The 22,255-nt window shown below is 32.5% G+C and overlaps 2 protein-coding genes across 2 annotated transcripts in view; one reads left to right on the forward strand and one right to left on the reverse strand.

Moving 5' to 3' along the window:
• Positions 1–21,578, reverse strand: part of LOC145283530 (uncharacterized) — a 260,711-nt gene extending 239,133 nt beyond the window's left edge. The window contains exon 1 of the mRNA XM_080132400.1: positions 21,469–21,578. The gene's annotated coding sequence lies outside the window, so the exon portion shown is untranslated. The remainder of the gene's footprint in view (positions 1–21,468) is intronic.
• Positions 3,813–22,255, forward strand: part of LOC145283532 (BCL2/adenovirus E1B 19 kDa protein-interacting protein 3-like) — a 50,115-nt gene continuing 31,672 nt past the window's right edge. The window contains exon 1 of the mRNA XM_080132404.1: positions 3,813–4,124. Coding sequence (XP_079988530.1) covers positions 4,082–4,124 — 43 coding nt within the window. The 5' untranslated portion in view covers positions 3,813–4,081. The remainder of the gene's footprint in view (positions 4,125–22,255) is intronic.

The raw sequence follows: 22,255 nt of genomic DNA on the forward strand, positions 1-22,255 counted from the left end.
ACTTTTATTGACTACGGTAACACATATTTCTTGTATATTTTTTTTTTTTCGTTGTAGTCATTTGTTGGCTTCTCTGCTAAACACCCAAAAATTTAATTTTCAACCGATCTGTATAGTTTTATTAGCTGTATTTTTGTTTCATTTTCGATTTTCACATTGAGGTTCTAATTTTTAAGCTTTCATATACATTTCACATCTAGCGTCATCTTACAAGTAAAGGATCCAAAGTCATCGATAAAAGATGTAAATATAAAACGTTTTAAAATATTTTTAAAACCATGCACACACAAAATAGGCATGTCAGTAGAAATATTTTTTGTCTTTGGTGACAGCTATCTTTTGCCTGTTTCTTTTTTTTTTTTACTATTTTTTTCTCAGTTGGAAATTCTACCCAATGGCCTAAATTGGAGCATGGTTCTATTCAGTAAGTGTTATCGTACCAGGCATTACCCTCTTCTTTACAAGGTGGAGGGAGGGAATCGGCATATTGCCAGTTGTCTTAGGTGGGGGGGGGGCATATCGGCAAGCATCATCCAAAGCCAGAAAATAGTACAGCCCCATGATTATCGGAATCATTTTTACACGCGCAGAATTTTTGAAGTTCTTCCTTCAATGGCAGGATGATGTAACACAAAAGCTGGGAAGTGGGATTTGAAAAGCCTGCATCTCAGAGAAAAAGAGCACTCTGGCTTGCAAAAAAAAAAACATTTCTAAGCAGCCCCATCGGCATTCCCCAGTAGGAATGCTTCAGATGACTAGCAATAAACTAACTCCTTCTGAAAGGAAGAAGGCAAAACTTGAGAGGTTGAACATTCTAGAACTGCATAGGATAAGAGAATAACAGAGGAAAAACATCTCAACAATGGCATAGATCACAACCACCAGTGGTCGTGCTTATTAGACTCCATTGGCTTTTGTGCCAAGGGAAAATTTGTGGCTGAGCAGAATTGCTCAAGCATGGAATTGTCTGCATCAATTGTTGGCTGTCAAGACATTGCATTCTTTAAAACCTTCATGCTTCCTGAATATCGGCCAAACTACATCCCCCCCCGTCTCGTTTCGTCTCTCTCTCTCTCTCTCTCTATATATATATATATATATATATAACAAAAACTTTGTGTGTATGTATCTACATCAATGATCTCCCAAATCACATTCTAAGATCGTTTGTAGGCATTTATGTTGACGACACTACCATCTATGGCAACACTTCAAAGGCCGTACATGACCAGGTTCTCTCTGATTCTCTCTCGTCTGATCTTGAGCACATGGTGCAATGAGGAAAGAGGTGGCTGATTAATTTTAATGCATCTAAGACCAAACTTCTATCGTTCCATCATTAATGCTCTGATCCTAGTCTGGCATCAATTGAAATGAATGGCTCTCCTCTTGACGAGGCTCCATGTTTTGACAAACTTCTGGGCTTGACCTTTACTCCTGATCTGAGATGGAACAAATACATCAAATCCATTACCAGGGCTGCTGGGAAAATGATGGAATCGTTCTACCGTTTCAATAGATATGCAATTCTCTACATGTATAAGAGCCAAGTGTGTCCAAAGACAGAGTACTGTTGCCATATCTGGGTAGGAGCTGCAAAGTTCAAAATAGACTTCGTAGCCTAGTAAGGGATGCCCTTTTCTCTTTTTTTTTTTTTTTCACACGGTAGTCACCACTTACAAGGTCCAGAAGCCACTCAGGGATAAGAGTTATTGCGTGTACAGATAATATCGTAGTAATCGTTAGTAATGGAGACCTGATAAAGTGTCTCACTTAAGGGGGTGGCCCATCAGGAATTTGTTCACGTTGGACTTAAAGACACCCAAGTTGCAGTCAGGTGGGAAACAGGCAAACAGAAGAGATTTCCACAGGCGTGCACTTCTAAGAAAGAAGCTTTGTTCATGGAATCTACGTTTTGATTTAGGTACATAGGCACAGATAAAGAGTGGGGAAAATTATTGACAGTGGTTTTAGGTAGACGGGTGTTTTTTATGAAAGATTGAGGGAGGACCAGCTGGAACCTCTTTCCCACAGAAGAGACGTTGCAAGCTTGTCTCTGCTTTATCGTTATTTTCATGACAAGTGCTCGTCTGAACTCCAATCTATGCCCCCCCCCGGCCTGACTTTCATGAAAAACACTTGTCTAGCTGAAAGCACTACCAATAATTTCCCCCATTCTTTATCTTTGCCTAAATCTAAACATAGATTCTATGAACAAAGCTTCTTTCTTAGAACTACACGCCTGTGGAACTCTGTTCCATTTTCCTGCTTTCCAACTGACTACAATATGGTTGTCTTCAAGTCCAATGTGAACAAATTCTTGATGAGCCATCCCCTTAAGTAATCCAAATTTCCATTATTAACGATGACTGACATGTTCCCCTTGACCACTGTACACTCATTAACCCTTATCCTCAAGTGGTGACTCCTTTGTAAAAAAAAAAAAAAAAAAAAAAACAGCTGGGCCGATTTTTTGAAATTTCACACAAATGTACTTTATGTGCTTTGAATAACTTTTGTATCTGAATGTCTTTGATAAGTATTGATAATCAAAATAATCCGACGAAAGAAGGAACAGGCAATTTGACTAAAGTTAACTCCTTCTACAGCCTAACATCACATTTGAGAAGTTTTATTACCACACAAGTAGAAAGGCTCAGTATACAAAATCAACAGTAGATTCTTTGATATAACAAGTGCACATTCAAAATAAATATTTCTGTTTAGAGCACAATTGAACCATGATACTTGACTTTTGCATTTAAAATTTTAAACTTAAATTAAGCTATTATATAAAATATAAAATCAACAGTAGGTTCTCTACAGTGCAATGTAAATTACAGTGTATTGTGAACTATGTCACTGTGGGGAGGCATATGAAGCTTCCTCCAGGTGCACTGCGATGGGTCTCCAACTACAGCAGACAATTAATCAATTTGATTGACAAATATGCGATTTCACCGATTTTGATGACAATAAAATATAGAAGAGTGAACCATTCGTCGATCCTCATTCAATCCCGAAATAATTACAGGTAAAAATAAAATTCATTGAGTTTATCGATTTAAAGAATTTGAAGAGTTCGTAAGGGGAGGTAACTGCAATCAATCATTTGACTAAATAATTAAAATTCGCCATTTTAAAACACAAAATGTCGGAACGTAATTGTGGCCGATTTTCTGTTCAAATATAGAGTATTTAGCAAATAAACCAATGAATGAAACCAAACAAAAAAGAACTTTTAAAATTCAATTCTACAATAAATGTTATCTTAGCCAATAAAAGTTTATTTTATTCCTACCTGTCTCATTTGTTTGTGTTTTTAGTTTTAATGCTAATTTTTTTTTTTTTTCCATCTCAAAAATCCAGTTTTTGACGAACAGGTTAGCCTAGAAAGATGGCCGTTGACATTCTTCATGTGTCGAAGGTCATCTTTGTTGGCTAACTCCTTTGTTGAATAGTTGAGATTATAAACCAATTTTTAAACCCCTTAAAAACACAAAAAATTTAATCAGATACGTATAAAATTAAGTTTTATTGGTTATGGTAACATATTTATTGTATATTTAATTTTTCCCTTTAGTCGTTTGTTGGCTTTTCTACGAAATATCTTGTACGTAGGTAATAATGTTTTCACCTGAAATGCATTGGTTTAAAACATCACTATTCTTCACAAGCACCTTTTTTATTACCTGTAAACTATTTCATGTGAGTGAAACTGTGAATAAAAGTTTCACGTTATCTGCTTCACATTTCAATTTCATTTATTCTTTAAGTGCTTTTATCAACCTATCAGCGACTAGAAAAGTAGTCACGTGATGTTTGACGTCATCGGCTGAAAAAAAAGCAAACAAAAAAGTAGAAACATCACATTTTACCAAAACATCAACAAACCATTCTTGACACATATTATCGTTAAAGTATTATTCACAGTAGCAGATCGTCTTGTTATTTTGAGATTTGTTCAACAACAACAAAAAAAAACAAACAAAAAAAACAATACACACATCAAGATTTCTTTGCATAATTATATTTCAAGAAAGAAAGATAAAAAGTTTTTAAATAATTCGCCTGCGTCGCGATGGCTGACAACGAAGCCTTAGACATAAATGATGATTTAAATGGTAAGTAATTTGAATTAAGAAAAAAAAAAAAAAAAGTATGGAAGACCAAAATGTAAACAATGTTGCATTTTGTCAGTTTTTCTTTTTATAAATATCTTTTTTTTTTGCTTGCTTGTTTGTTTTTTCTTTTTCATGTGCAAATCAAATTAAAATTATTGACTAGCAATTTGGTTCGTCTAACATGAAATGACAATGTGTATTGTATTATTATTTTTAAATATGTTTTGTTTAAACTTAAGAACAATATTGTAATGTATTCCACAAATTGTCAATTGTTGAAGCTATATACAACATCGGTATAAGTTATTCATTTTTTTAAATAATAATTTCAAACTATCTTTATTAAAAATAATAATCATCATTTGAGAAAAAAAAAATACTTATTTTTCATTTTTATTTCCTAAGATAGATTCTTTTAATTTTTTTTTAATGAAAATGACGAAAACAAATCTCAAATGCTGGTTTGTTTTGGTTGGTCTCTAAGAAAAGATGTCTGACTCAAACTACCACATATTTTCGTCGTTTTATTGTTTTTCTTTTCTTCAATGCAATGAATGGTGGCTTTTAAAACAATAACACGTTTCAAGTTTTAACATAGGTTTGTTTATTTGCTGCGAAATAAATAAAATTGGCGCCATTTGCAGGACATTATATATCGTCTTTTTCTATTTTGTGTGAAAGAAAAAGAATGGAGTCAATTTTGTTTTGTTTTTATTTGATGTCGACAACTTGTATAATGAAGGCAAGTCAAGTGGATTAGTCATTTTTTAAACAATTATTTTAGAAAAAGTTTTTTTTTTACAAGACAAAATTGAAAAAAAAAATTCATTTTAACAGCTATTTTTGCTCCAAAATTTATTTGAAGAAAAACTCTTGTAACGATTATATTGAACTTTTCAGCTTTAAAATGGTCGACATTGCAACAACATTGTCTTAGCGAAATTGGAATACTTTATTGTGCTGAAATAATGAATATCATTTTTAGAAACCTACTCTTAAAATCGGGAGGGAGGTATTTGAACTATTCTGTACTTTCACCTAACGATTATTTAATAAAGAAGATGCCGTAAAAATTGAATTTAACTTGAAAAATATTATATTAAAAAAATATAACACGGACTATATTCTGAATTAGTTACCTATATTGGTTCTAGCTTTATAACAAGTTGGTCCAATTAATAATTGAAATGACCAAGCAATTCTGCAATAAGTAGATTATTATCAAACTAATATTTGTGCAATAAATTATTAAAACATTTTTTTATAAAATTGCAACTAACTTAAGATAATGTTGTTGTTCTAATGACAGCCATCTTAAAGCTGAAAAGTTCAAGATAGTTTAACTTGATAAGTGATTTAAATGGATTAAGTTACCCCCCCCCCTTATTTCGTTTTATTTGAACAACGGACCCTAATTAATGTTTAAAAAATAAATTGCTTGAATAATGTTAAGATAATTTTTCATCCCTTTCGGAGATGAGGGGGGGGGGCATTTGTTGTTTAGTTTTCAATTTCAATATGGCGATTTCTTGCCGATAGACGGAATAATTATATTAAGGTGGAGAAAAGGGTGTAGTTTTAAAAGCAACAATTCAATCCAGTAAAGTGCAAAGTGCTTATTCGTGTATTATCTGTCTAGTAGGTTTGCCTTGACCTTATCTATGTAAATTTGAGATAAATATACAAATATAGAATTTGTTTACGTCCGAAAGAATCTATTGTTTGTGATGGTTTGTTTACATATTTTCGTCTGTCATTTTTTCTGGATGTTCATGTCAATTTTCAATTTACAAGCTTCATCGAAAAAAAAAAATCTGTTTATTTTATTCGTTTATTAATTGAGTTTCTTTTAATTATACACTTAAAAGAAAGAAAAAAAAACAAGTTAATTTTAAAAGTTAGTACACGACATATCAACTAAGTTTTTTTTTTTATTAATTACAATAAATGTTTAGTTTTTTCCCCACTGCAAAAACTTATACACCAGGGTCGGAAAGTAGGATTGAGGAGTCAGAGGAGGGGCACTGATCTGTAAAAAGTGCTTGGGCAGCCCTATCAGCATTCCCCGGTGAGGGCGCCTCAGGCGATTAGCAATAAACTAACTGGGAGAACTACAAACAACTAAATTCTCACCGCAAAATCAACAGGAACCGGATGATTACAGGAATGGTCTAAATCTCTGTGGATTTTTGGGATCCAGGATAAAAATCACTAGCCGGATACAATAAACAAAAACAAACTTCACCGAAAGAAAGGGTTTTTGTTTTGTTTTTTGTTTTTTTAGGCATAATTTTTTTTTTAATTTTTATTTTAAAAGTCTATTTTAGAATATCCCCTCTTTTTTCCATAATAAACCTTTCAAATCAATTACTAATGGAGATTTGGTATCTGTCTTCCTGAAGCTGAAACTTCACTATTACTTCGATTCCTGTATGGGTGCTTCTAAGAAGCAGTGCCACTGCTTCTAAAGTGTACGGATTTTGAAGTTAAATTCAATTTTTACAATATCTTTTAACAAATTGTTACTTGAAAGAGCAGAATAGTTAAAAAGAAAGAAAAAAAAAGCACCCTCCCCATGTTAAGAATGGCTTTTCAAGCGTACAATACAAGTTTACTAATCAAATAACAATGGAAACTAAAAAACAATCGAAAAATGTAATGCCTTATGTTATTTATTTGCAAACATATTTTCTCCAATTTCTTTACAATTGTAAATCCGTTTCCTTTTTATCCGCTAGTTTAAAGGCTTCAAAATTACTTGCATGTGTCTAACCATTTTAATTAGTAAAAAAAAAAAAAAAAAAAAAAAAACTGTTTAAATTAACGTTGCAAATGTGCATCCACCTTATTCTAAATTAAAACAGGTAGTTTTTGCAAAAATATTTGATTTTAATGTTTGATAAAATTCTGAAGACAAAAAGTGGTTGGGGGTCGCATGCGCACGTCTTTTTCCGTTACAAAAGAGGAAAAGCCTAAACGCCAAACAAAATAAAGACTCTTGCTACTTCCCCCCTCCCTAAAAAAAATGAAATTCTACTTTTTTATGTGTTTACGTATGAACACCTTTGAAAACTCTGAGAAAAAATAATTTAGAGTGGAGAATCCGTTTCACATATAAATTTAACATTAAATAATCACCCACTTTAACGTTTGACCGACATAATCATGGTAAAAGTTGCGGAGAATGCACTGTTTTACGGTTGTTGTAAAAGTGGAACGGATATTTAAATTTCGTTCCGTTTTAAATTCGGTACATTTTTACATTACGTCCAACTCGTCGTTCACATTCGACATGTCAACTTTTCGAGTATGCTGACAAGGTTGGGGTGGGGGGTCTGTTTCGAAAGCCGTTTTTAACATTGAGATGTTGAGGTGTTTATTCGTTGAAAGCATACGGTGAGACGGTGAGTTGAGTTGGACTTATGTTAAAAAAAAAAAAAAAAAATATCCCAAATTGACTTTTTTCATTTAAAAATTAAATTATTTCGTTTTTAATAAAATTTTATTTTTACAAAAAAAAACAAAAAAAAACATTTTCGTTTTTTTTATATAAAAAAGTACGATTGTTGAATGCTATTCTTTCGACTACTTTTGTTTTGGGGGGACACACACACAAAAAAGATTAAAACGAAACTATATTTAAATTTCCGTTTCATTTTTACAACAACCGTAAAACATTGCATTCTCCAAGTTTTACCAAATAATTTCTTTCTCCAAGTTTTTCAAGGTGCTCAAATGGATTCGCTTTAAAAAAATTGAATCAGTTTGGGAGCAGACAAATGTACCGCTTAAACATCAATGTTGTTTCAATTGGTTTATTTGTTCTATTTTTTGCTTGTTGTTTTCTACATTCAAATCGCCATTATTATTATTATTATAAATTTGCGATTTTTTTATTTTTTAAATTTATTTTAGCCCCATCCCCGCCATTATTATTATTATTTGCTAGCAGTACCTGCTAACAGGCGTTGCCCGGTGGAAACGTGCTCCCTTCCCTCCAAAAAAAAACTAAAAGTACGGTTGTTGTTGTTGTTGCTGCTGCCCAACCCCAAACCTCCTTATGTTAAGAACGGCTTTCGGAATAGACATCCCCCCCAACTCCTCATGGTAAGAACGGCTATCGGAATGGATACCCCCAATTTCTGCTTGTCGGGTGGAGAGAGGTAGTGTAGTAAATATATTGAGCAAACCCCAGCCGTAAAAAGAATAAAAATAGCAGCGAGGGGGGGGGAGAAAAATTAGATGTAGTAAGCAGTCTGGGTGGACAGAGGTGAAAAAAAAGCAAGTAGTAGGCAGGTAGGCTCGAACCTGTAAAGCAAAGGAGGAAAAGAAGGTGACAAAAAAAAGGCCATCCATTTAGCTGTTGCGGCCACGGCAACTTACGACATCACATAGCAGGCAGTCAAAATCAGGTTAGTCATTGCAAGGCGTATCATGAATTTGGAGAGGGATCAAGTGAGTGAGTGATAGAGAGAGAGAGTCTGTAAGTTTTGACAGACTAAATTTTTTGTGCTTTCAATAAAGAAAACAGGAAATACTTTATCAGACAATTTTAAATATGGAAATTTGTCCTTCAACCCCCCCCCCAAAGAGAAAGTGTGGCTCATTATTTTTTTTTAGTTGATAAAAAAAAATTTTTTTTAAATAATCACGAGCGGTTCACAGAAAAATTTCTATGTTTTCATTCTCATTTGTTTGGTTGTTGGGGGTGGGTGGTAGGAGTTAATATACTAGAAAATGTGTATAGTTTCATAGGTGTTTCTGTAGTTTAAGTAACCGTTGTTCCGTAAGTAATACGTTGACATTTACCGTTTAAAAAAATTTTGTGTTTACATTTTGTGAGGGGGGGGCAGTGAACATAAAAAAGAAAATGATTGAAGCTGTGGTAATGTTGACTAGTTACTTACCGGCCTCCGCAAATAAAATAGCCTCAAATTAAGAAGCAGAAATTTATTTAAGAACGAAAACATGTCATCCTATCCTAAGGAAATGAAACAAAGTTTCTTCCGTGTATTTTTTTTAATTAAAATTTTTTTTTAATTACTGCAATACTTGGTTTCAATTATTTCATGTTTCACCGCAACAAAAAATAAAGTAGAAAACTAATTTGTACCAAAAGAAATTCAAAATAATGAAAAATAACAATTCACCGTTTTGATAAGTTCTGTTAAGAGAAGCCAACAAACAAAAAAGCGACAGTCAAGATAAGTTACTCTTCTACCTTCCCAGATAAGTTTTGTGTTTTAATGTATTTTAATGTTTTTATTTGGTAGATCAATGGCTACCACTTATAACATTTATAACTTGATAACATGTAACAGTTATATTGCTTAATATCCGGAAAACTACTTATTTGTGAAAAATTTAAATGCGATATTCGTTTTCAGCAGAGCCGAAAACCTTTAAAAGTCATTAAGTCGGAAACCAAGTAAGATTTTACAAGTATCGACAGTTATTTTTACCTGTTGGTTGATTTTGTGTTGATCTACTACAATGACTAAGTAACCCACCCTATAAAAATTACCAGTCCCTCCTACCAAAATGTGGCCATAAATTGGGTGCTCATTTCACATTCAATTAATATAGAAAAGTGATCCCCCCCCACTTTTTAAAACTATAATTTCTTCATATCTTAGAAACTATTTGTATCCTGTAATTTTAAACATTAAGTTCGTTTTCAGCACCCCTGAATAGTAATAATTTTAAAGACTGCACCTCAAAAAACAAAATAAATAAATAAATGAATAAACAAATAAAAATAAACCCAAAAAACAAACAAAGAAAACACCCAAAAAACAAATGAAGGTTTTTCATTTCATTTCGATAATAAAGAAAAACAAATAAAAAGGAAAACACAAAAACAAATAAAACTTTGAATTCGATAATAATAAAAAAACTGAGAAAATGGAAAAAAATATGAAATGTTATCTATATTTATCGCAAGGCATATGATGACTTTAGACAGGGAGGATGGGACGGAGAGTATGAGTATGTAAGTTGTGACGGCTTAATTCGTTGTTTTCAATAACAAAAATAAGGAAACACGTTATAGGACATTTATAAATATGGACCCCCCCCCCCAAAAAAAAAAACACGAAAAATAAAAGAAATGTGGATCATATTCTTTGTGTTATGTAGTTTTGAATGCTTTTTAGTTGATTAAAAAAGAATAAAGTTCTCACAAGCGGTTCACAAGTTTTCAGTGTATTCATTTAATACCGGGATTAGTTTCATTGTGGAACAGGAGAATGTCACGTATCATCCAGTCAGAAAGGCAGGAACATGTCTGGGGAGACCTTATTATTTTTTATTTTGAGGAATGGAATGTGAATGCTACGTCTATGAGTTTACGGATCAGTTACAAAGGGTGGGGTTTCAATATAAGTACCCTATGTGTAAATTTAGACGGTGTAGAATGGGGATGGTGGGAGGACTTAGTAATTAGGGAGAAAATTGGGAACTACTTCATTTATAGGTGATTGCGATGGTGAAGTCATTCGTAGGATTAAATCTAGGTGTTTATTCTAACAAATAAATGTATTTAAAATGTTGTTCTATAGTTACATAAGATAGTGGCTAATAGTTTAGACATAATAAATTTGTATGTGGCATCTATTGTTGTAAACCTACGGTCCAGAGGGGAAAAACTGCGATGTTTTTATTCTATATATATAATAATAATATATATAAGATTAAACATTTTTTCAAGGATTCAGTTGTACAATATTGTCAAGCCCCCCCCCCCAATAGCTTTGTTCATGTGGGCATCCTATGTCCATGCAGGCTTATTCAAAAGCCAAATTAAATAAAGTTTAAATAATGGAGATGTTGTAAGTGTAAAAAAACAACTTTCAATAAGGAGTGGGGCCTTCTTTGAAGGGTCACACCTTTGTTTACCTGTGTTATTATCGTTAATTTTTTTTATTTTGCCTGTGAACTACCTGTGATATGTTTAGCAAGTAATCGAATTTCGTGTAAATCTACAATTCAATGGTATGAATATTGCAAAAAACAAAAATATAATGGGTGGCTGTGGACATATAGTCGACGAAAGTCTATTATTTAAAAAAAAAGAACACATTAGTAGAGTCCTCCGTGTTATTCATATACTCCAATCCTCCAAAAATTCATGATGTTCTCTCGTTTATAATCTAGATAATCTTTCAAAAAGTCGTAAATAAATAAATAAAAATAATGACGGGGGGGGGGGGGCAGACCGAACTTTCCCAGAGTAAAAAAAAAAAAAAAAATCGCAAATTAATAATAATAATAATAATAATAATAATACTGGCAGTGAGATGATGCTTTGCTTATTGGGTCGATTTCTATCAGTATTTTGTTTATTTTTCGAGTTTTGAGTCATTCATGACACTCTGAAGACATGATGTCGGCCATGTTGCTTACAAATTCAGCACTAGTTCTTTTTCAAATCGAAGGAAATGTTTAAAATACGTTAAACACACACACAACTTATCCAGGTATGTAGAAGAGTAACTTATCTTGCCTTCACATTTAATTGTTATATATTTGACATTTTGAACCCTTTATATTTCATTTGTTGGCTTCTCTGCAAAATACTCAAATACCTATATGCAAACTGTCCACGTTATGTCCGCCTGTCAAACACATGGACTTTCGTTAAGATTGACACTTCTTTGTTTACAAGCTCTTCAGCGGAAGTTACGTTAGACAAATTTTCAAGTACGGATGACCAAACCAACACTATATATTGTAACTTTTTTTTTTTTTTTTGGTGCTAGTGCACTTATTGATTCGTTCTGAAATAATAACGTTATTATTTAAAAAGCCATTCTTAACATGGGGAGAGGAGAGTGTTTTGTACCTATTCTATCTTACAATTGAATAAAAAAAACCATCATAAAACTTTAATTAAACTTGGAAATACGATTTTAAAAAATAGCGCGGATCAGTAAGTGCACTAGCACTTTTTTAAAGCAAATCTAAAAATAGAAGTGTTATTCAAAGTAATTGGTAATTTTTTTACATTAAACATAAAAATAGAACTCAATAAAATATTTATGAACTGTTTCTTATATATATATATATATATATATATATATATATATATATATATATATATAAATTGTTTTATTGTTTGATTAAAAAAACAGTTCATAAATATTTTTGGTAATCGTGAAGAAAGAGAGAGCCTGTTTCCTCCGTTCGACTATAGGTGGCGTTACTGTCTGTCGTCCACCCAGTTACGGAAGCACAAAATGGCATCCTTGAAATAAAATTAAATGTTTTTGTTATATTTTAATTTTAAACATGTTTTTTTTTTTGCTTTTTGGGGGGTTTTTCAAACATATTTACGTTTTTTTTTTTTTTTTTTTTTTTGTTTTTGCAAACATATTTAAGTTTTATTTTTCCAAACATTTACGTGTTGTTGCTTGTTTATTTTCAAACATTAACGTTTTTTTTTTTTTTTTTTTTTTTTTTTTTTTGCAAGCATAAACTAAATGTTTTTTCTATATTTTTCTTTTAAACATATTTATGGGTACAACCGTTTTTCCGCGAGTATTTTTTACGCTCTTATAATAATAATAAAAAAAAAAAAATCAACTTTTTCTCTTAATTTTTCTGCGCTTATTTTACTTTTTCCGCGAGTATTTATATATATATATTTGAAAAAGGATATTGTAAAACCTGAATCTTGCTTGAAACTACTATTAAAAAATAGCGCGGTACAATAAGTGCATAAGCAAACTTTTCAAAAAGAAAAATATTTAAAAAATATTTAGTTTATGCTTGCAAAAAAAAAAAACGTAAAAACAAAAAAAGAAAACGTAAATGTTTGAAAATAAACAAGCAACAAAACGTAAATATGTTTGAAAAAAAAACAAAACTTAAATATGTTTGCAAAAAAACAAAAAAAAACTGTTTAAAATTAAAATATAACAAAAACATTTATTTTTATTTCTTCAAGGGTGCCATTATATACATTTTGTGCTTCCGTAACTGGGTGGACTGACAGTAACGCCACCTATAGTCAAACGGAGGAAACAGGCTCTCTCTTTCTTCACGATTACCATATTTTTTATAACAGTTGTATTTTATGTTTGATGTAAAAAAAAAAAAAAAAAAAAAAAAAAATACCAACACTTGATTTTGATTTATTTTTGTTATTAAAAAAATACAAATAAAGACTGTTTGAATAAAACTTCTATTTTCATATTTGTTTAAAAAAAAAAAAAAGATACACTTTATACAGTGTTGTTGGTCATCCATACCTTAAAATTTGTCTGACGTCACTTCCGCCGAATGGCTTTATAAACAAAGGAGTGCCAATCTTAACGAAAGCCGACGTATGACTAGCATAAAAAAGAACAGATGTTGTTTCCTTTTTTTTTTTTTTTTTTTTTTTTTAAATCTTAGAAGGAAATCGTTTTTTCATGAGATCGTATCGTTCCAACACCCCATTCTCTCTCTCTCCCCCTTGGTCCAGGATATGACTTAAAACTATATCCAATGGTGAGGCCCCACCTTGCGGGCCTTGGGGAGTGTGGAACCACCCTTTAATTGCCATTGCTCCCAGGTCCACTCTGACCCGGAGTGGTAGTACCTGTTGGGGTCCCAACTATGGGTTAAACAGAATCCGACTTAAAAAACAAATATACTCCATTAAAAATCGTTTCTCGAAATAACTAGATTCGGCATTAAATAACCTGAAAAAGGTTGATATGCCGTAAAATAAAAAAACAACCAACTAACCAACTCTCCCCCTTCACATATTTGTACTCGATTATGGTATAATCTTTTGATCCACGTTGCAATATTCACCCCACCCCACCCCACCCCACACTCTTCTCATTCAAAATTAATCTCTCAACCTATCTTAACTGAATGCATATTTTTTCTCTTGTTTGTTGGTAAACAATGGCTGAAGAATTCAGTTGATTCAAGAGTTCTCAAACAAAATAACCCCTTATTTTCGATCCGGGGTTTCTTTCTTTGTAATTTCTTTGTTTACTGCACGTAAATATCGATCTTTGAAAATCCTGAAAGAATCACCATGGCAACACCTGCATGATTATGACGTCAGTACAGAGTTCGTAGAGGAAGAAAAGGCAACATTTTCTTGATGATACGCGGAAACATGGCTTTCTAGTTGTGTGAGAAAACGATTACTTTGCTTGATTTCATCTACATTTACCTATCTTGTGTACCCTTTGGAAGATTGGGGGGGGGGGCTCGATTTAAATAATAATAGTAATCATTTCAATTTATTCAGTTTAAAAAAAAACATGAAACCTGTTTTCTTCTTCCAAAAGGATTAACTAAACGTAAATTCCATGACCAGAGTTTCTTTCCTAAGACTGTCCGTCTGTGGAACAGGATAAATTGGAGCTGCTTCCTGACTGACTATAACTTGGTTCTTTTCCCTAAGTGTAACCATTACTGATCATTGAATTGTCTTACCAACTACCAACTACCAACATTTATTAACCTTTATCCTTGAGTGGCCTCTCGACCTTGATAAATGGGATTTTGCAGATATATACATATATATATATATATATATATTCGTTAACGGTATGCCCTGTATTTAACAATTTAGGTGATAAGCCGTCTCCCTCTCAGTACTGATTAATAAGTCTCCTGTGTGTTATGAGTAAGTTGCCGGAATCCATATTAAATAGAGAGTAGTCAACCACCTCAGCAGAAACAACCTTCTTAGTGACATGCAATATGGTTTCCGTTCTGCAGATCTACAGTAGATGTGCTAACGGTTATATCTCATAGGATAAATGAATCTCTCGACAAAGGCTTCCTTTCTAGAGCAATTGCTCTTGACATATAAAAAGCCTTCGATAATGTATGGCATAAGGGCCTACTTCACAAGATTTCCAGCTATGGTATAACTGGAAATGTTTTCTCAATCATTAAATAATTTCTCTCTGATAGGCTCATAAGAGTAGTGGTTGATGGGCAGAAATCAGAGGCCCTCAGTATTAATGATGGAGTCCCTCAGGTCTATCCTAGGCCCAACTCTCTTCCTGATCTACATCAATGATCTCCGAAAACACATACTTAAATCATTCGTTGACATCTATGCTGATGACATGACAATCTATGGCAACACATCAAAGGCCGTAAATGACAAAGTCCTCTCTGATTCTCTCTCCACTGATCTTGAGCGCGTGGTACAGTGGAGGAAGAGGTGGCTGATTACTTTTAATACATCTAAGCTCCTATCTTTACATCATCAACGCTCTGATCCCCATCTGGCATCAATTGAAATGAATGGCTCTCGTCTAGGGAAAGCTCCATGTTTTGATAAGCTTCTGGGTTTGACCTTCACTCTTGACCTGAAATGGAACACGTACATAGTCATTTGCCAAGGTCGCTGCAAAAATGGTAGAATCCTTCTACCACTCCAGAAGATATCTCACTGTTGATGCAATTCTCTATCTATATAAAAGCCAAGTACGTCCAAGGATGGAGTACTGCTGCCACATTTGGGCAGGAGCTGCTAAAAACAGCCTATCCTGTCTTGACAGAGTACAAAATAGGCTTCGTGGTTTAGTGGTGGATGCCCTTTTCTCTTCCCTGCAACCTCTCTCCCACAGGAGAGACGTTGCTAGCCTGTCTTTGTTTTATCATTGCTTCCATGGCAAATCCTTGTCTGAGCTCCAATCTCTAGTCCCCCCCCCCTCGCCAATCTTTCACAAAAAACACCTGTCTAGTTGAAACCACTGTCAAAAATTTTCCCCACTCTTTATCTGTGGGAAAACGAAAACATAGATTCCATGAACAAAGCTTCTTTCTTAGAACTGCACGCCTGTGGAACTCTGTTCCGTTTGCCTGTTTCCTACCTGACTACCACCTGGATGTCTTCAAGTCCAACATAAACAAATTCCTGATGAACCGCTCACTTAAGTAAGACACTTTATCAAATCTCCAATACTAACGTACTGTACACACAATAATTCTTATCCCCGAGTGGCTTCCAGGCCTTGATAAGTAGTGACCACCTTGTAAAAAAAAACCCCTCTTTATCTATAATGTTTACTCCTTTATTGAACTGGCAAATAAACCTTATATATTCCTACTTATTTTTTATCTGTTTTAAATTTATTATATATATATATATATTAAATAGGTATGTGCAAAATGATTAGCCGATGCTCAAAATGTATACACATTTGGCTTGCCTTTTTTCTGTTGTTCCTGGCCTTCGGGTCAGGATCAAAGTGTAGTATCTTTTCTGCAGATGCTGCACTTAAGATAATTTGTACCAGTCAATGGAGGGGAAACCCTCTATACTGGGACAATTATTATTTTTGGTAACCAGAGTGCCCCCTTTTTGCCTACTTTTAGGGGAGCCGGTTTTTACCCCACATTAAAAACGGCCTTGTGCCTAATTTGCTTTGGTGGGGAAGCAAATAAATACAATAAACATTTGAACCCCTCTCCTTACTTAAAAATTCACCAAAGATCGGGACATTAACCAATTTTAATGAAATTTTCAGTAGTTATCAAATAATGATCATCGAATATAATGAATCCATTATTTTGATTTGAATCTTAGTGGAAATGCATTATTTTGTTTAAACAAAAAATACCTTTACTAAAGTTATGGTTTTCAGTAGTAAAAGATATGAATGAATTTAGTTTTGCTTTTTTTTATGAAAATAAAGCATCGTAAATTGTAACAATAAAAAAAGAAAATTAATTTTTTCATGAGCATCACGTAAAAAGCCCCTAATGTTCGTATTAATGAATTCGATATAACTCGAAGAAAAATTAATTTCTCAAACTACCGATATTATCATTGATTTAAACATTGTTTATTTAACATTTCCCAACAAAAAATTATAATTGTAAAAAAAATTTCTACTTTTTTTTCTAAATTACATGTTTCGCATAATTTTTACATGTAAGATTCTAATATTTTCCTTGCTTTAATGAACGGGAAACTTTCGGCGTAGCATAATTTTTATATAATCTTGAAAAGTAATTTTTTTTTAATTTAAAAGCAGGAACACAGAAAAATAATTAAATTTAAAAAATGGTAAAAATTATACAAACGTTCACGATAGGAATTTACGGATGCATGGCTAGGAAAAAAAAAAAACCATCACTCCTTCCTTTCCTCCAACTACTTAACGTCATTTTCTTTTTCTTTTTATTTATTTATTTACTTTTATTGCATTTTCACCCCAAACAAGGCACAGTGCCACTTTGATGTAGGGGGCTACTATCTGAGACATAATTTGTAGGGGTACTATATAGCGAGCTGAGCAGCGAGATGTCAGTTTACACTACACTTGAACTTCTGCATTGTCAGTACAGTCAGAGAAACAGGAACCTAGAAGGGAATTCCAAAGTCTAGCAGTCCTAGGGAAGAAACTATTAGAGTAGAAGGCTTTCTTACATCTAGGGATTTTTACTGTGTAGGGTGGGATTTTGCTGCTTGTTGGATTTCTTGGGGGTATTTACGTCGAGGTGATACTAGGGCTTGTAGTTTGTCGGAGCATCTACCATTAAAGTATTTGTAAAACAGGCAGAGGGATGCAACACTTCGTCGATGGGACAGCGGTTGAAGCCTAGCTAATAGTACAGGACCTATCAGGTTGGCGACTCTCTTTTGAACCCCGTCTAAGAGTAAGAGACTAGTAGCAGATGCACCAGCCCAAATGTGGCAACAATACTCCATACATGGGCAAATGGTGGCCTTGTAAAGATACAGGATACTCTCAGGCGTAAATAGCTTTCTAGCATGGTAGAGAGAACCCACCTTCTTTTCAGCAGCTTTGGCAATGCACTCAATGTTGCCCCATGAACGTTAAGCCGAGGAGTCTGAACGAATGTATCATCAGTCTTGGCTATTTGTAGTTGAGAAGTTTCTTGTAGTTATTAAAGGAAAGGAGCTTAGTCTTGGCAGCATTGAATGTGACCATCCATTTTTCTCCTTATTCTACCACAAACCAGAGGTCTTTTTCAAGGGTTTCTGCCATTGACTTGGATACGTGTTCATTCGTTTTCCCCTCAAAGACAGTTTTATCATGGAGGTAATTTATGAATATCAGGAATAATAAAGATCCCAGGATCGACCCCTTGCATTACACTCACATTTATATCATATTGTTTTGACGTACGACTATCAAGGACAACTTGGATTCTTCTCTTACTTAAAAAAAAGATTTAATTATGTTAAGTATTCGTGCAGTAATACCTTGGATCTGATTTTCATGAGAAGATCATCATGCCATATCCTGTCAAAGGCCTTAGATATATCTAGAGCTACTGCCCTAGCCTCCTCTTCTTTATCCAGTGCATTGTATATACGTTCAGAGATTACAGTTAGAATATCTGCAGTAGAACGGGTTTGTCCATACGCATACTCTTGGTCGGACAGAAGTTTAGCAGTTGTGAGGTGGACTACAGCTTGATTAATTATGAACAACCTTTTGACTTTCTGATATTTTGGGCTTTCGTAGAATCAACACATTGACGATTTCATTTGTTTTTGCTTAGCGAAGCTAGAATCTCTCGCTTTTGGTAGCTAATTAAGTTTTTTTTTTACAAACAAGTTTTTTTTAAATTATTATTTAATTTAATATCTTAGGACTTTACTTTAGTAAACTTTACTAATTATCTTTGAAATAGACACAGAAAACTAATATTTATCTTTCAAAGGATTTTACTATGAATTTATTTAACTTCAAGATTTAGCTGAATGTGTCTGCATCTGAATGTTGCTGTGAAAACATTTTTCATTATAACTTTTTTTTTTTTTTTCACGTGTACAAATATGTTTTTCCTTTTGGAAATTAACTTTAGGCTTTAATATTTCAAATGCAATCAAAAAGTAGTCGGAAACCTAGAAAAAAAAATTATGATAAACCGGCTTTCAAAACTATGTCTCCCTATCTTTTTCCGCCATCATTACCATACCTAATGTATTTACTTTATGGTCTTATTTCGATTGTTTACGTTTTCACCGTCCAAAATTCTTTTTCAAAGCTGTCATTCAGTTTTAAAATTACATGGTAATTTAATATATAGTAACAAAGTACAAAAAATTCATAAAGATGTAATTGTAACAATTTATTTCATTTTTTTTTTTTTTTTTTTTTATCAAGTTCTAAATTTTAATTATTCTTGTATTTTAAGATTTTTTTCTTATATCCAAGTTAACAAAACAAAATACAAAGTTCTCTTTTAAAAGTAGTAGATATTAAATCTTCATGAATATGTGTTACATCTTAAATTGCAATGTACTTTTAAAACTAATAATCGAACAAAAACATTAAAAAATAATTTGGGACGCCGAAAACATACAACCAGTTGTATGCCGTTGAAAACGTCATATCAACAATTATTGACATTTCGTTTTTAATCATTTGCAATGCTGAGTAAATAATTTGGTAGAATTTGTTTTCTAATCGAGGTGCTGTTTTTAGTATTTTTGTAGATTAACAACCCCAGTTCCTGCTCCCTCCCCCCCAAAAAAAAAATTCTGTCTTTTTAGGTGATTACGCGTGAGCATCCTGAAAATTTTGGTCGAAAGAACAACAAAAATTAATTCAAAATTTAAAGTGGGGAACCAGTTTCGTAACGTTGACACCTAGGTACCTCCAACGCGCGCCATAGTTTTACCCCCCCCCCATATGCAACACGATGTAATTGTAATTTAATGTTATCATCCTAACTTTTTTACCATTTAATAGAAAAAGCTTCAAATAAACTGCTAATATTTTTTCAAAATTTTTTTACAGGATACAAAAATAATGAAAATGCGAGACAAAAATCGTGTTTACATTATCGACGCTTTAAAAACAACGTTCATAGGAACGTAATGACGTTTTAAAAAGCTAGTAAAAAGAAAATAATAATTATATTTTCCTGAAATTTTCGATATTCAGTCATTATTAAATAAACTTACATATTAAAAGTAGGTTTCGATAAATATATTAGCGGAAATATATATTTTTAGGTGTTCTCCCCCCCCCCCATATTTCATGGTCCGAAAACTAAGCAAAATAAATGTGGATTGATAAGTTTCAACATTTTTAAAGCTGAAAAGATCAAATAATTAAAAAATAGTATTTTATATATATATATATATATATATATATATATATATATATATATATATATATATATATATATATATATATAGCCTTGGCCTTTGGTCAAGATCAAAGTGTAGTACATAGTTAAATTTTACATTGAACGCTGAGCTGGGGTTATTAGTTAGATTAGGATCCACAGAGTGATTGAGGTATTTTGGTAAATGTTGCCAGTCAAGAGTAAGACTTCAAAGTCTCATCTGTTACATAGTCAAAAAGACCCTGTACCCTCCCCCTCCCAATTTCTTGTGGGGCCTTGTGCCTAATTTTGTTGAATTGAATTTTTTGTACGTTTTTTATGTTCAATTTTTTCTTTCTCAATAAAATATATAAACAAGATCAAAGTGTAGTATCTGTTCTTCAGGCTGCACTTCTATTTCTTGTTCTCTTTCGGTGGAGGAGAAATCCTTCACGACTGAGACAAATTTTATTATTTGTACCTTTTCTCCACGTTAAAAAACGACCCTGGTGTCTAACTCTGTCCCGTGGGGAGGCATAGTATATATATATATATATATATATATATATATATATATATATATATATATATATATATATATATATATATATAATCCTATTATTTATTTCACTTACCTCAAAGTTGTAAATAAAATTGGACATAAATTCAATATTATGTTTAAAAAAAAAACACTTTCTGGATAATTTTTTTTCTCGGTAATATAGTTATTCGAATTACAACAACAAAAAAAAAAAACAATTCTGAAAAATAATTTTTAAAAAGCTTTAAATTATATGAAATTCAAATATTACGCGATATAAAGTTTAAATGGATTTTTTTAATAACAGGTTTCCAATAATAAAAAAATATATTCATATAAAAGAATATAAGACTATTGAGGTAATAAAAATTGTAAATCCAAAATCAACCTTTAAAAAAATTCGTTTTGATTTTATTATTTAAATTGATAGAGGGTAGTCCTAATGGTCCTTATGTTTGGCGCTTTTTTTTTCAAAAATGTACGGAGACTTGTAAAGAACATTGTTTTTAAATACATGTGTCAACAGATGACGTTAAAATTAATTTTATTTTATTAACTCACTCTAGTCTGTGTAGTTCGTTAATAAAAATGTATTTGTTTTACAAAAGGTAAGTTTTATATTATTTTTTATCCATAGCAAAAAATGTGTTACTCCATTAATAATTATAACGCGAACGCTTATCCATAGAAATTAACACAAACACACGAAGTGATGATGTCACTAGTAAAATGTGTACTACTTACGTTTTACACATCGCCGTGGAGGTACCTATTGACACCATTCTCATTTCCAGATCATTCTAGATTTTTACAGCAATTAAAATTAAGTTGCTTTATCTCGCTGTCTCTAGCCCTACTTGTCGTAAAACTACGCGTAATCGCCTTGAAAAAATAGCTATATCCCTCCCTCTACAGCAATAAATAAAGAAAATAAGAAAGAGAAGGGGGTTAATTGCCATAAAATATTAGAATGGTCCGGGAATGGAGACATCATTTTACGTTGAACTTATGTGAACTGTCAACTGATCCCCCACCTTAAACTCTAAATCAGTTGTTTCGCAGTTTTTTAGTGTTCACAAATGAAAAGTAGAATCTCGTTTATTTGTTTTGTGGTGGTAGTAGGGCGGGAGCTCATCTATAATGTTTTGTTTTTACAATCTGAGCGTTCTGACGAAATGAAAACAAATGTTTATAGTGTCAGGCAAACAATGTTTATTTTTAGCCGTGACTCATTCAACGACGACGTCTGTAATAAATATAATCTCATTTCGCATTTTTAGCTTAAAACGTAAAGATGAAACTGTTTTGTTGTTTTCTCCAACCTTTGTTGTTTGTTACACAAACCCAAACAAAAACATATCTGGCTGACTAAAAAGTCGTCATGAAGGTTTTAAATAGTAGTAAACTAAAGATCAACCTGTGACATAAAGAGAAAAAATAATAATTTTTTTTTAATATAGAAATTTGTTTTTGTTGTCAAAAATAATAGATGGTGGATATTGGTTTGTCTTTAATCGTATTTTAATTACTT

Source organism: Euprymna scolopes, chromosome 8 (assembly GCF_053919585.1).
Source record: "Euprymna scolopes isolate OS-2025 chromosome 8, ASM5391958v1, whole genome shotgun sequence".
NCBI lineage: Eukaryota > Metazoa > Mollusca > Cephalopoda > Sepiida > Sepiolidae > Euprymna > Euprymna scolopes.